This window comes from Sylvia atricapilla, chromosome 22, assembly GCF_009819655.1.
Source record: "Sylvia atricapilla isolate bSylAtr1 chromosome 22, bSylAtr1.pri, whole genome shotgun sequence".
Lineage (NCBI taxonomy): Eukaryota > Metazoa > Chordata > Aves > Passeriformes > Sylviidae > Sylvia > Sylvia atricapilla.
In genome coordinates this window covers 4,349,712-4,363,125 of record NC_089161.1, presented here as the reverse complement: position 1 = coordinate 4,363,125, position 13,414 = coordinate 4,349,712, and the positions used below count along the sequence as shown (strand labels likewise).

The window sequence follows — 13,414 nt, the reverse complement described above, 5'->3', positions numbered from 1 at the left end:
TGGACGATGCATGCTAAAGCCCTGGGGTTCTCTGTCTTTAGTTTCATTTTATTGTACAACTCAAGGTCAGCTCATCCCTTATAGTGTTTTATTATTATTTAAGAAAAAAAATGTAGACACTTTTAAACCTAAATTTACCTAAAAAAAAATTTTACCCACACTGTGATTTTTCAGAAAGAGAATATGCTGCCTTCACAGTTTGAACAAACTAAAACCACACTGTTCCCAAAGGTGACATCACATGAGCTGTGCTTTACAGATTTTTTTTGCTTCAGGTTGAATCTTATCATTAATTATTTGTGTATGGAAAAATATGTTAGCTCCAGAGGAAGATCCTAAAGCTCACCACAGAAGAGTGGGCTGCTAATGTCTAGTCAGTGCTACTAGCCCTGAAACCATGAAGTTCAAGTCTAGTTTTCATCAGTTGGAATTGTATTTCTACCTGGTATGACATCTGTACATAGTATCTTCCTCGAAGACAGAGACTGCGGCAGTGCCAGGCTCAACCAAGAGCCAGATAAAAAAAACCAAACAAACCAAACAAAATCCAAGGAAACACAGCAGCTGGTGCAGGAGGAGAGCCATTGAGGAGGATGAGGCAAGAACAGCCCTCACACCAGGCTGCAGCTGCCTCTGGCTCCAGTGGACTCAAAGATGCAATGGCAGCAGCATCCAAAATCTGCCATCACAGGTGATGAAACATGTTTGTGACACTGAGCCTTGATTTCAATAAAAGTCAGAAACAGTAAGGCATGGAGGCACAACAAAGTAAGAATCTAAGCAGCTTGGAAGATAATCACCACAAAATGCTGTGCAGGAACTCACAAATAATAAAGGCTTGCCTGTAACCAAAAAACAGAGAGAGACAGAACAAGATTTTGTCTTCTTGTAAACTGACACTGCAATGATCCATCAAGTCACGATTCTGCTGTGATGGGCACAGCCTTGTTCGTGCAAATGTGAAAACCAGTCATGCAAGCCTCTCCCACAATTAATTGTTACTGTCTAATTGTATGGTTGAGTTACCACATGTCTTCATCGTCCTATCGGTCTTTTAAAGCTGGATTATGAGCTATGACGAGAACAGCTAATCCTGTGCTTTTACTTTCAGAAATCCAAAACTCTGAAAAAGTGGGAGGAGGCCACAGCTGGTTCTTTCTTGGGCTTCTACCAACACAGCAAGATGGAACTTCTCCTGGCCATTTTTCTCACAGTTTTTACTGGTATTGTGGCAATTGCTTTTTATTATGAACACCCTAAAGCAGAAATTCCTCATGCAATCAGTGAGCGCCAAAAGCTTTATGCTCTTCATTACCTCATGAACTTTGGGCTTGGTCTGGTAAGTAAAACTTAATTAAAGATTGAATTTTTAATTCTATTTGTGTTAGAGGGATAATGGTTTGGTGATGTTTTTTAGAATCAATGTTTAAATAAATAGCAAATATGCAACTGGGCTGATTAGGTGATGGAAGCAGATTCCTTCAGCTGTGCTGTGCATAACAGACTCCCCTGTTTGCTATACAGCACCAAAGGCAATATTTTTGAAAGATAAAAATGGGCAGATTGTGCAGTTCCCAGTTTATTTCTGATGGCTTGTGTTTTAGCTTTTCCTGCCTGCTGCCTCAAGGCAGTGCTGGAAGGCTTAGAAGGCGACTTGCCCTATGCATGTGGAATTTCTGCTCTGTGTAACACTGTGCTTGCTTACAGAGTGAGCAGCTAAATGATGTCTGTGATCTCAGCTCTCTCCTGCAACCCTGTCACTCTCCTCCTGAGCCATCTGAAGACAGCTGCCACATTCATCACCATTTGCCTTTCATTATGCCTGAACAACTTTCTTTTTTGAGACAGTACATGTAATATCTAGAGTGACTTTCTGTGTCATTGTTTTTGGCACATTTTTGATCCTTCCTTGCTTTTCCTCCTTGTTTCTTTTCAAAGCTAAAACATGACATGCACTTGTCTTTCTGTTTCATCAAACATCCTGTCCTGAATTTATTGTTGCCCCAGACATTTAAAAAACCTTCTGTGATACCTAAACTAAGCTTATTTTAGTTGTTTAAATTATAAAAAACCCTGTTCAGTCTCTATGGGTTATGCAATGCATTTCACTTCAATTCTATGTTCTAATGTTGCTAATTCTTCCTTTCTTCCCCTGCCCCATTCCTTACCAAGTTTTGTTGGAAGTCAGTGAGCTGCCAAGAAGGTGTCTCACAATGTCTCAACACTGCTTTGACAACAAACCAATAAAACAGGATAGGAACTGAAGTAAAAGTTAATTTTCTTACATGTATTACACAGTGTATAAACATCCACATTTTCTAAACACTGTGTGATTACTCTTTATCCATTGAAGTTTTAATTTTGTGTAATTCATTTGCTAAAAGTGAAACTGCAGAATTTAGAAATGTACTGGTGATTTATGTAATTTTTAACTTCTGATCTTACAATTCTCTATCCCTTTTGCTGGCCAGTGAGAGGCCAAGCACAAGCACTGGCATACACTGCCTGAAAGGAGCAGAGAGATAAGGACATTAATGGAGGGTTAAACCAAAGTTTAAATGCAAGTGAAGTTCAAGTCATGTAGCAACTCTGCTATGGCTGTTGGGCAAATTACTGATGCCAATTTTTTTTTTTTTTTCTTTCAAGGGCTGACAATCCATGAAGTCAAAACTGCATGGAAAATTAGTTTACAAGTATATCCAGTATTCAGCTGGGACAAAAGGCAACACCAAACACTGTTTAAGGTCTCCTAGGACTCCTTTTAGTATTTGCAAGACAAAGATGATCTCCATAGTCCATACAGATATAGCTAATTGCAGGTTTAACCTTTACTGTTACAAAAGTAATAGTGTGAGGAAAGAAAGTACCAGAGGGAAATTGAATAAATAGGTAAAGTTATTTTCCCATGGACATGGACCAGGAGTTCTACAGAAGGAATTGATATGAGACTATAACTTTGCCACAAGACAATCCCTCCTGTGTATGGGATCAGCTCTTCAGATAGCCTAAAATAGGATACCTACACCGAATTTAACAGGAGCACAGTTACTGAGCCACATGAGGTCTGTGAAATATGAGGTGAAAATGACAAGGACAGGTTTTTAAGGTATATGCAGTGCACACCTTTAAATGTATAATTCTCCTTGAAATGCATATGCATGAATAACAGCAGCACAACAAATTGAATTACTCACTAGAGAAGTCTGCTGTGGAAGTAGTGCAAAACTGAATCCAATATAGTAGAAATACAGTGATACTGCCTCACATTTTTCATCTTGAGCAGGAATAGACTAGAGCAGGCTACAAGTGAAACAGCTTAAAGCCAAGCAGATGCAATGAAGTAGATGAGCCCAGAGTGACATAAGAACCTTAGCCCAAGTGTTTAAGTAAGAATCAGTGAGCTGTGAGAAGATCAAGCCAGAGTTCAAAGCTATTCTTGGTCAGGACAGTTGTGGTAGATGCTATGGATTTTTTTTCCCTGCAAGTTTGAAAGCTGTTTGAGTTTGGGAAACAAATGTATTGCCTATGTTTCTTCATCCAAAGCTAAAGTTTAAATTTAATTTATTTTAACTTAATCTGCTAATTTTGTTCAGGCACATGGCTACTGAATCACCTAAAAAGGTGAAGTATTTGACAACTTTTGTCTACTATAATAGTTTGTTTTCCTGCTGAATTGACCATAGAGTTTAAAATTTTTCATTATCAGTCTCCAGGTTAGGTAGAAATTTGCATAATTTGAATAATTATGAATTCATTAAATTTGAATAATTTGTGGTTTCTTTTATTACCAGGCAACATTTTTGGACAAAGTAGGTATCATCTCAGAGGTCCATCTCCTCAGGGTTATAATGGAGACAATACCACCATTAAAGGATACACGTCTTCTTATCAAGGACTTAAGGTTTGAAAGGGTTAAAGTGAGAATTTACCAGCCAAAAACATCAAACAATAGCCAAAGAAGGGGGATCCTTTATTTTCATGGAGGAGTTGGCCGGCTTGGAAGTATCCGTAAGTAACAGAAATAAAATGAGCTACAACAACAAGCAGCATCCAGAAAGGGTCAGGGAAGGGACCACAGTGGGTGATCTGGTCCCAGCCCTCTCCTCCAGCAGGGCCATCCCACAGTACAGGACACAGGATTGTGTCCAGACAGCTCTGGAATATCCTCAGTGAGAGAGACTCCACAACCACACACTGCAGTTTCTGATCTGTTATGGTATATCTTAAATTACAAAAGTTATTATGTTTAACATTATAAATAAAAAAAAAAAATTGTGACAGAAAAATCAATTTACTTACATACAATAGGCATGTTAAAATCTCTTTATATAGATTGTGTATCTAGAATAGGCTCTGAACATTTTAATACCTATTTTCTTCCTTCCTCTTCATGCTTATGAGAAAAGTTGAAAAACTCATTAGAATTTTATTTCTTATTTAAAGCACCCATTTTTTGTTCAAGTGTGTGCAAGCTTGTATGTGTGTATCATGCTGTGTGTCTTCATAGTGGAAAAACAAAGACAAAACACAGTTTGGAATCTGACTGGGAAAGAGATGGGATGATGCCTCATGCACAAGACAGTACAAAATTCTTGTACTGGATTTAGCAGATTTATTTTTTTTTAAACAACTTCTCCCCTTCAAAATCCCTTTAGAAGTGGCAGCAGTGGTGCTGTCTGTAACTTTTGAAAGAGAGGATCAAAGCAATGCATTGGTTTAAATTCTGGGTTTCTTACAGGCCAGAAGATACTCACAGCTGTAAGGAAATGATGAGCAATGCCCAGGTCAGACCATGCCTACATGTTGTGTAGCATTAGCCACGCAAGAGAGATAAGAAATTCAGAATATTTTCATTCCATTTATTTTTAAAGCAAGTTCTAATTCCAGTGAACTATTGTGTTTCATAGGGGCCTATGAAAGAACGTGCCGCTCTCTCTGCAGGAAGACCAATTCAGTGGTGGTGTGTGTTGGGTGAGTGCACCCAGCCCAGACACTGTGACCCAATTTGCAAACCTTTAGTGCACCCAAGCTCCTTGTAAAATTCATTCAGTACCTATACTTGATGATCACATGCCTTTCACCAGCACTCATTTCTCTCGGGAGGAATTAGTTAACTAATCCCCAACTGTTTATTTTCAAATGAAATCCATTACAGTAATTTTGAAATTTGTAGCTACCACTAAGACATGAGGATGTTTTTGTTTTCTAGAGCCATATTCAAACCACCTTAGGCTGAAAGCCTTAACTGTAACTGTTTCTCTTGAAAGGGCAGCTGCCCAGAACACCAAATACTCATTTCAGAAGTTCTGAAAAATACAAGAACCTCATGAGTTTAAAACAAGAGGTTACAAACCTTCGACATACCCACCCTCAAAAGAAATCTATACCCTTCACTCTATTGTCTTAAATTCTTCAGTAAGTTACACTTGCAGGCGTGATGCATTTCCATGAATAAATGGAAGCAGGAAATTCACACTTAAGTCGTAGTCAACCTCAGATGACCGTAAAAAATATTTCTTTGAAGAGCTGTAATGCTTTTTAGAAAGAAACAATGTCTAAAAGTTCAGTCAAAGAGTTGATTACAATTACACTAATTGCTGTTTAGATCCTAAAATACTTGAAGAACCAGTAACTCATTGATTCTGTTTAAAGAATTCAGCTTCCAGAACACTGAAAACTCTTCAGATTTTCATTAATAATTTTCTATGCTCGTATTTTCTCTGCTCATATCCTCTAACAATTTGTTGTTAAATGTTCATTTTCTAACTGGAATTAATGATAATTGATTGACACACTTGCCTTGCCAGCTAATTCCAAAACAACTCTGATGTGCCTTCAGTCACTTACAAGATACGTAAAGAAGTATTTTACAAAGCTAGAACAGTGTACTGACTCTCCCAAATACGAACAGTAGCAAATAATAAATCAAAAGCATTAATGTGGATCAATTCTATTGCTGCAAGTATAATTTTCCTGTCTTTTGAGAGAAATAAATGAAAATTCCATCGGGCCCATTCACTAGAAATGACTGTGCTAAAACACTTTCACTCCTATTTAGGTATCGTTTAGCTCCTGAGCACCCATTTCCAGCCCAGTTTGAGGACTGTCTCACTGCTGCCATCCACTTTTTGAGGACTGCACAAGACCACGGAGTCGATCCTTCCCGTGTTGTCATCTGTGGAGACAGCAGTGGAGGGACACTCACTGCTGCTGTTGCCCAGGCACTGGTGAACAGAAGAGATCTCCCAAAGCTGAGAGCACAAATCCTAATATATCCTTTTCTGCAGTGTGTGGACTTCAATTTACCTTCTTATCAGCAGAATGAGAGAGTCCCCATTTTGCTAAAGGAACGAACGCTTGTTCTTGGCTTGAAGTATATTAATAAGGACTTGAGCCACATCGAAACAATATTTAAAGGCTGCCATGTTTCAGAAGATCAGAGATTGAAATATCAGAAATGGGTAAATCCTGACTACATCCCTCATGAGTTTAAAACAAGAGGTTACAAACCAAGTCAAACATATCTACCCTTAAAAGAAATGAGTGAACTGGCCGAGTTCATGTTTGACCCTGTTTTTTCACCACTGTTGGCTGAAGACAGTGTCATTGCTCAGCTTCCTGAGACTTTCATTTTGACCTGTGAATTTGATGTGCTTAGAGATGATGGACTGCTGTACAAGAAACGATTAGAGGACCATGGTATAAAAGTGACCTGGTGCCATCTGCAAGAGGGATTCCATGGAACAGTGTTCCTAGCGTTTTTTGGTAAGGTTTTCAGATTCCGCTCTGGAACTAAAGGTGTGGAAAAAATAGTAAATTTTCTGAGACTAATGTAAAATTCCATTTTTTGCTTTCTTTTCCTAATTCCTATCTCTTTTTGCTTACGAACTTATTTTTAAAAATCCTCAATTTTCCTTTCCTTAAATCATCACGTAAATTTCTGCATTGCATCTATCTCCTTTTTACCCACTGAGTTGACTGCATTATGGCCTTAGCCTCATTTTCTCTCAGGAGAGGCAGAATCAGGTGAATTTACATTTCTTTCCTCTACTAGCTCTTCAGTTTTCTCTTGTAGCCATTAAAGATCTCATCCTTACAGCAACAGGCTTTGCAGTGTGGTCTGGTTCTGGTACTACTAGAACACAAACCATGTTTGAAAACAACCTGGGGCAGGTAACAAGGTGTGAATCTACCAGATCGGTGTATAAAGAGTATGGTCAAAGACTTGGCAAAGCCTGTATCTGGTGAGAGCTGAATTTGACACAAGCTTAAAAAGAACTGAATGTAGCACGAAAAATGTGAACATAAACAGAAATGAAAGAAGGGGAAGAGAATTAGAAGAAGAGAGGGAAAGGGCAGGCCTAGAACTACAGATGTTATAACAAGTATTGGTCAAGGAAAACAATATCTATTTAAAATCCCATGCATATTCATTTTTTATATAGATAATAGATACATGGGAATATAAAGTAATATCAGTTCCTTTACAAAGTATAGGCCTGCACTGCCTGATGCAGGAAGGACTCTCCCGTTGTGGGCAAGTGTCAAGTGCCATTGGAGAGAAAGGAGAATGACTGAGAAAATTTAAAAAAAAAATCAAAGTTCACGTCAATCTTAAACTGTTTACAACAAGAGATGAATGATCAAGGAAACCAATACAAAATAAAATGGCATAACAAAAATGTAAAGCTATTTTCTCAGAAATTAACTCAAGTATTGCCAGAAATGTCAGTAAATGTTTTAATTACACCATTCTGAGGTGAATGTATAACTGTAGAACAGCGTAATTGTTTCAGGTTTTGTTATAATTTTATATCCTGAATTAAAATAACTCATCATGTCACTAGACTCTGTTGTTTTAAATTCTTCCGTAAGTTCTGCTTGGAGGCAGGATGCATCTCCATGAAGAAACAGAAACAGGGTAAGGATGCAGTTTTACAGACAGTCAAAACTTCTGACTGTCTTTGCTTAAATTAAACTGGAACACTTTTCACACTGAAATTACCACCATTCTTGTCGGGGAAATCTGTAGCTCTCTAATTTTCAAGTATCTGATATTACTGTAGGTGTTTTCTGCCCCCTACTGGCTCATTTAAACTATAACCAAAAGCAAGGATGCTGCAGACAGTAAGGTAAGACAAACGATCCAACAGAAGACACTCTACAACCAAGGGAAGGGCTCTCCTGCAATGTTCTGCATGGCTATTTACATTCAGCACATTAGCAAAGAAAGCCTGCCAGAACAATATGAATTACACTTAGTTACACTCACATAGTAGTCCAGGAAAAAGGGGAAATTTTATAGCAATCTTCCATATGGCATCTCTGAATGAATACAAGGTGAATAAGCATAAAGCCCAGAAAATCTTCTCCAGTGTTTTTCCTGATTTCTAAGCACACACTTCCACTGACACTGCTGATGCTCCACTGTTTTCCATATGGGCAACTGGTTCCACGAATGCTGAGGTGACATCAGTGGCAGTTTGTCCATAAAGTGATAGAGATGTACATTCTTGACACTAAAATAGACGAGTCAGACTAACACAAAGGCTGACAGCTGCCAAACCTCTCATGGGTATTACACCCCAAAGACCATATGATGAAGATACTACAGATTTTTTTTTTTTTTTTTTTTTTTTTTTTGTAAACCCAGAGAAGTCCTGGGTTATTGACAAGTTTTTGCCTATGAAGAACTTAGAAAAATACGATGTTGACAAGTAAGTTTCCTTAGCTGGGGCAGTTCCTTCCCATCTTGACAAGAACAACTAGTTCCTTCCACAAGGGTCGGTGAGGTGCCTGAGGTGGTAATTCCCTCCAGAGTTTGCACTCTGAGTGAAGTGACAGCCCAAGCCATGCTGCCCTCCAGACAGGAATAGGGTGTGGACAAAGCTGTTCCATCCAGAGGTATTAACCTGAGAATTTGGGCATGAGCCACATTTCTTTAGCTGGTCTCTAGAGTTTGCCCAAGGGCACTAGAGCACAAATGAAAGCATCCAGGAGCAGATGGGAAGGAACACTGTTGAAACCTGAAAACTAGTGAGATGCTGGGAAGCTCAGTGCAGCTGGGAGGGTTTGACACTTTGAGTTGCTCTGTGAGACAGAAGATGTTGCAGGAAATGAAGAATGGGAAAGCAAACTGCCCTGCATCATTCAATCACCAGATGTTAGCACCAGCTGAATCTGTAAAACCTGGAAAACCTCTTTGTGCTCTGGGCACACTATGTGAGTACCTGAAACACATTACCAAAGGTCAAACTGTGGTTTGATCTCAATGTTTTACTGAACCTGTTCTTATGCCTTCCTAGCCTGAAGCTGTTTAATAACAGAGCACATTTTAAGCCATAACATAAGCTTAGATTACCTGCTCTAACCAATCAAGTTCAGAGTGGTGTATTACAGAAGTTTACGACTTCACTTATCCTCTGCTGCAATTATTGTTGTCTTCACATCACCTATTCATACCACACTAGTTACAACTCACACACCCTAGTGTTTTTAAAATAAACAGGCAATTAGAAAGTATTCCAAATTTACTAGCTCTATTATTTCTAAATAATGCTATTTATTATTAAAAGCACTTAACACTATTCTCTCCCTATGATGTCCATTCTCTGTACTGCTCAGGCATAATCCTCCAAACTCTGGCTCTTGTTATTTCTGTTTTCCTTGTCTCAGTTATTCACTGTTTGCTGGTTCCTGTGAGAGTACAGACACTGCTAACCTGAATATTTGGAGTACTGAGACTCAGACAAAGTCTCTGGCCATGGCAAAATAAGGGCAGTTGAAGTTGTTATATTTACATTCAAGCAACTTCTGATTTAATAAGATTCATTTTGATGTGATGACCTGCCATGAAATCCCAAGTGGATGTTCCAGGGCAGCTTTTTGGAATCCATACGTATGGAGCAGAATTCATTCACTCTGAGGAACAGAAGTGCACAGCAACAGAGACAGACACCCAACAATCCATCCACATTTCCCAATGCTACTTACTCTACAAAACCTTCCAGTTGAATAAGCATTTCAAAAATGTACCTACTCTGTCTGAACTGCACAAGATCTGAATTTCCATCACTGAATACAAATACATAACCTTTTTTTTTTTTAATACAATAGAGCTTTTTACTCCAGAATTTGTTAGCAGCTGTTTAAGCTGTTTAGCCTAGGAGTCATTTGTAAGGGACAGACTTCAAAGAAGAGAAGGAAGAAAGAAAAGGCTAAAACAAAGATTTATGCCAGACTAAGTGCAAGGTGCTGTTCTGTCACAAGAGCAAAGCATACAGGAAGTAGCTACTTATTTGGGTGGAGAGATGGAGATAACAAAAGGGAGGACATTGAAAGGTAGGTAGGAGGCAGCCCAAATGCAGAGGCAGATGAAGCAAATACACAGTACCTTTAAAAACCAGTATGGTAGAGCATGTACTAAGCTGTAATTTCTTAAAGCTTCTTATTGTCACTGTGAAGAGCATATTAAATCCATCCCACAGATCAGAAGACTCAGGCTTACAGGTATGAAGAGCTCTGAGATGCTTTCAGTCATTTACATAAAACAAAGAAATGTGAACTGAAGTATGGCAAGTTCCTCCCATGCTCTACGTGATATAAATCAAGTCAGTTAAATTACTCTACAGTTTCTAATTCTTCTGCTAAATTACTCAGAGAAAATAAGAATAACTTTAAAAAGCAAGGCAAATTGTATTTACCAGAGTGTTTCATTTTAAAACGAACATTAAAAAATAAATAAAGACCTCTACCAGAAGCTATCATTTCTGGGTTTAATTTAATTTAATTTTCTTTGTAATAAGTTATTTTTTCTTGTTTTCTGTTTCCTGGCTATACCTGCTGGACTCAGTACCTCAATACAATGACTACTTTACCATGCTTTGGTTACTCATCATAGGATTTCCTGTGTTACACAGAGTAGCTCTGCAATAGTCAGCTGACTCCAGGTTAACTATGGTGGAATCATCCCACAATCACAGTGAAATGTGTTGCAATGGTTTAGAGAAAGATTTCACAAGAAAACCAATAATTCATGGCAGTCACAGAATTCATTAGCACCAACTCCCCTGACCCTCCTGCGTAGTGTTGGGTTTGTCAGCTCCTTCCTCTTCCACTAATAATTAAGGGGAAGTTGATGAGTTTTACACATTCTCAGCCTACAAAGCTATGTGTGATTCCACAGCTACAGAAGCTTTAGAAAACCCACAAAGCTGAGTCTTGGGAAAACCTGCAAAGATCACATTTCTTTGGGTAGGTATAAGTATTGTACTTCCCCTTCCCATCATTACTATAACTATTAGAAATATGCTGAAAAATCAAGAGGAGAATGAATTTTAGAGTGTATAAATGGAAGTTTGCTGATGAGAAAATGGAAAGAATTTACCCAACTATTGTCAATTCTGTACTCATCAAACACTACATTAACCAATATTAAACTCCAGCAGCACCAAGTTCAGTGAATAAAGAATCAATTTGTGAGCTCTGAGTAGCTGTTTTATAACAATAAAGAACCACATGAGGCCCATAATTCTCATTACAATGTCAAACTCCAGACTGTGTTCATTTTCTCTGGTTAAGTGGAATCTCATGAACCCTTAGTTAGTGCAAGGCTGTTCTCATCATTAGGTAAAGAATTTGTGGAAGTTGGGGTTTGAGGATGAGTTTGCTGAAAAACAAAAGTATGGCTATAGCAAAACACATCAAACATCCAGCATTTAAAGAACTATCTCTTTACTGCCAGATGGAGAAAAAGCCTTTTTGTTTGCAAAGATACAAGGTACTCATTTCATGCAGTGGATTCAAACGAAATTAAACATTCTTTTGACAATTTAGCACCTCAAAAAACACTGAGAAAAACCCTCACTGACTGTTTTGTAACAACTTGAGAATCTGACAGTGATCATAGATATTCCTACCCATGCTATGGGTACAGGAATGGCTGGCCAGACTGGAAATAGCTGAAATATATGGAATATAAGACACCAAGCATCATCAGACAGTTGCCAAGATAAGCATCCCCAGAATGACCAAGCAGCTCTCAGACCATGGGATTGGCTTGATTCTGGAAAAATATGGACACTGTATTAAGAGGACAAGGAGGACTGAGATGCAAACAGCACAGAGGTAGAACATGCTCAAAGTCCACATGCTGAGTATACTCTAAGAGTAACATATTAAGAGATTAAAACATTAGGATATTATTTTGTAACATTAATTCACCAACATTTCTGTAAGAACAGAAAGACTGTAATGGAGAACTGAAAGATTTTTGTTTGGATTGTCATGACTGTACAACAGATTCTTTTAAAAGACAACTGCCAGGGCATAACAGCAAAAAGCAAATGAACAAAACCCCCAAACTGTCCTTTTGTAAATTTATTTTTAAATAAAAAGACAGTAAATTAACTTTCCTTCCACTCTATCAGGTCCATCAAGGTTTCAAAACAGAGGTGGCATGTGTGAGATGTTTTGGTTTTGATAAAAGCTGATTAATTAGAGACTGACTGAATAGAAGTCTTGTGTCAAACGGTTGTCAGCAAGAACTCATAGAGTTAACAGCAGATAGACATGTGCTCTTTGGTATAAGGCTTTCATAATCTGACCATACAAGTAGCAGGTGTTTATTAGCCTTTGGTTACCTTCAAAAGTTTAATTTACTGCCACTGAAGTACTAAGTACCTTTAGGAATTTTTTATTCTTGATTAAAGGCTCTTTAGAAAGCATAGAAATTGCCTCCTCTGAGGATTCAAATATAAGAAATCGTCAAGAATGCTGAAATCAAACATTCAGAACTGATATCCATGTGGAAGTTTATTTCAGGACATTTTGACTGATGGCACAGACATCAGAAAGAAGCACTTAGGAAAACCGGGCTGTTCTTATAGGAATATATGGCAAAACCCCAAAAGCCAAATCCCCACAGGCTGTACTATAGTATCACACTACAGGGAGACATTTCCAGAACTAATAACCACAAGCACCACTAGGCTGCCCCAGCTGTGCTGCAGAGCCCCGTGGAGAACATCTGATAAGCTTAGGACAAGCTGAGCACTGGCCATGGCCATCTGGGTTTGCCTTCAATTCTCTACAGTCTAACATTTTAACTACTTATATCCGAAATTTGTGCCCTGTGGAAGGGAAAGGCTCCAAATCAGCCAATCTCAGCACAGAAAGGGCCCTAATGATCTCCCTATTTCACAAACCTTGGCACAAATCTATGACGTTCTCATCCCACACATCCTTACCTTCACAAGCCAATGTTGTGCAAATCAGCTGATGGTGTTGCCTTGATTTAAATACTGCGCTAATGAAGCTAAAGACTAATTCGGTTTTCAGACAGGAATTCCAATTTAAAAGCCAAGGTACAAAATGTTCAGGAGCTGTACATTTTAAATACTGTAGAAAATGGAAT

General features: G+C 38.4%; 1 protein-coding gene across 1 annotated transcript; it reads left to right on the top strand.

Annotated features, from left to right (window-relative positions):
• The first annotated feature begins 1,183 nt into the window (after positions 1–1,183).
• On the top strand, positions 1,184–6,836 carry LOC136370681 (arylacetamide deacetylase-like 4). Its single transcript, XM_066334208.1, has 4 exons — positions 1,184–1,339; positions 3,792–4,008; positions 4,908–4,971; positions 6,059–6,836. Exons 1-4 carry the CDS (start codon positions 1,184–1,186, stop codon positions 6,834–6,836), a joined length of 1,215 nt encoding a protein of 404 aa, XP_066190305.1.
• Positions 6,837–13,414: the final 6,578 nt, after the last annotated feature.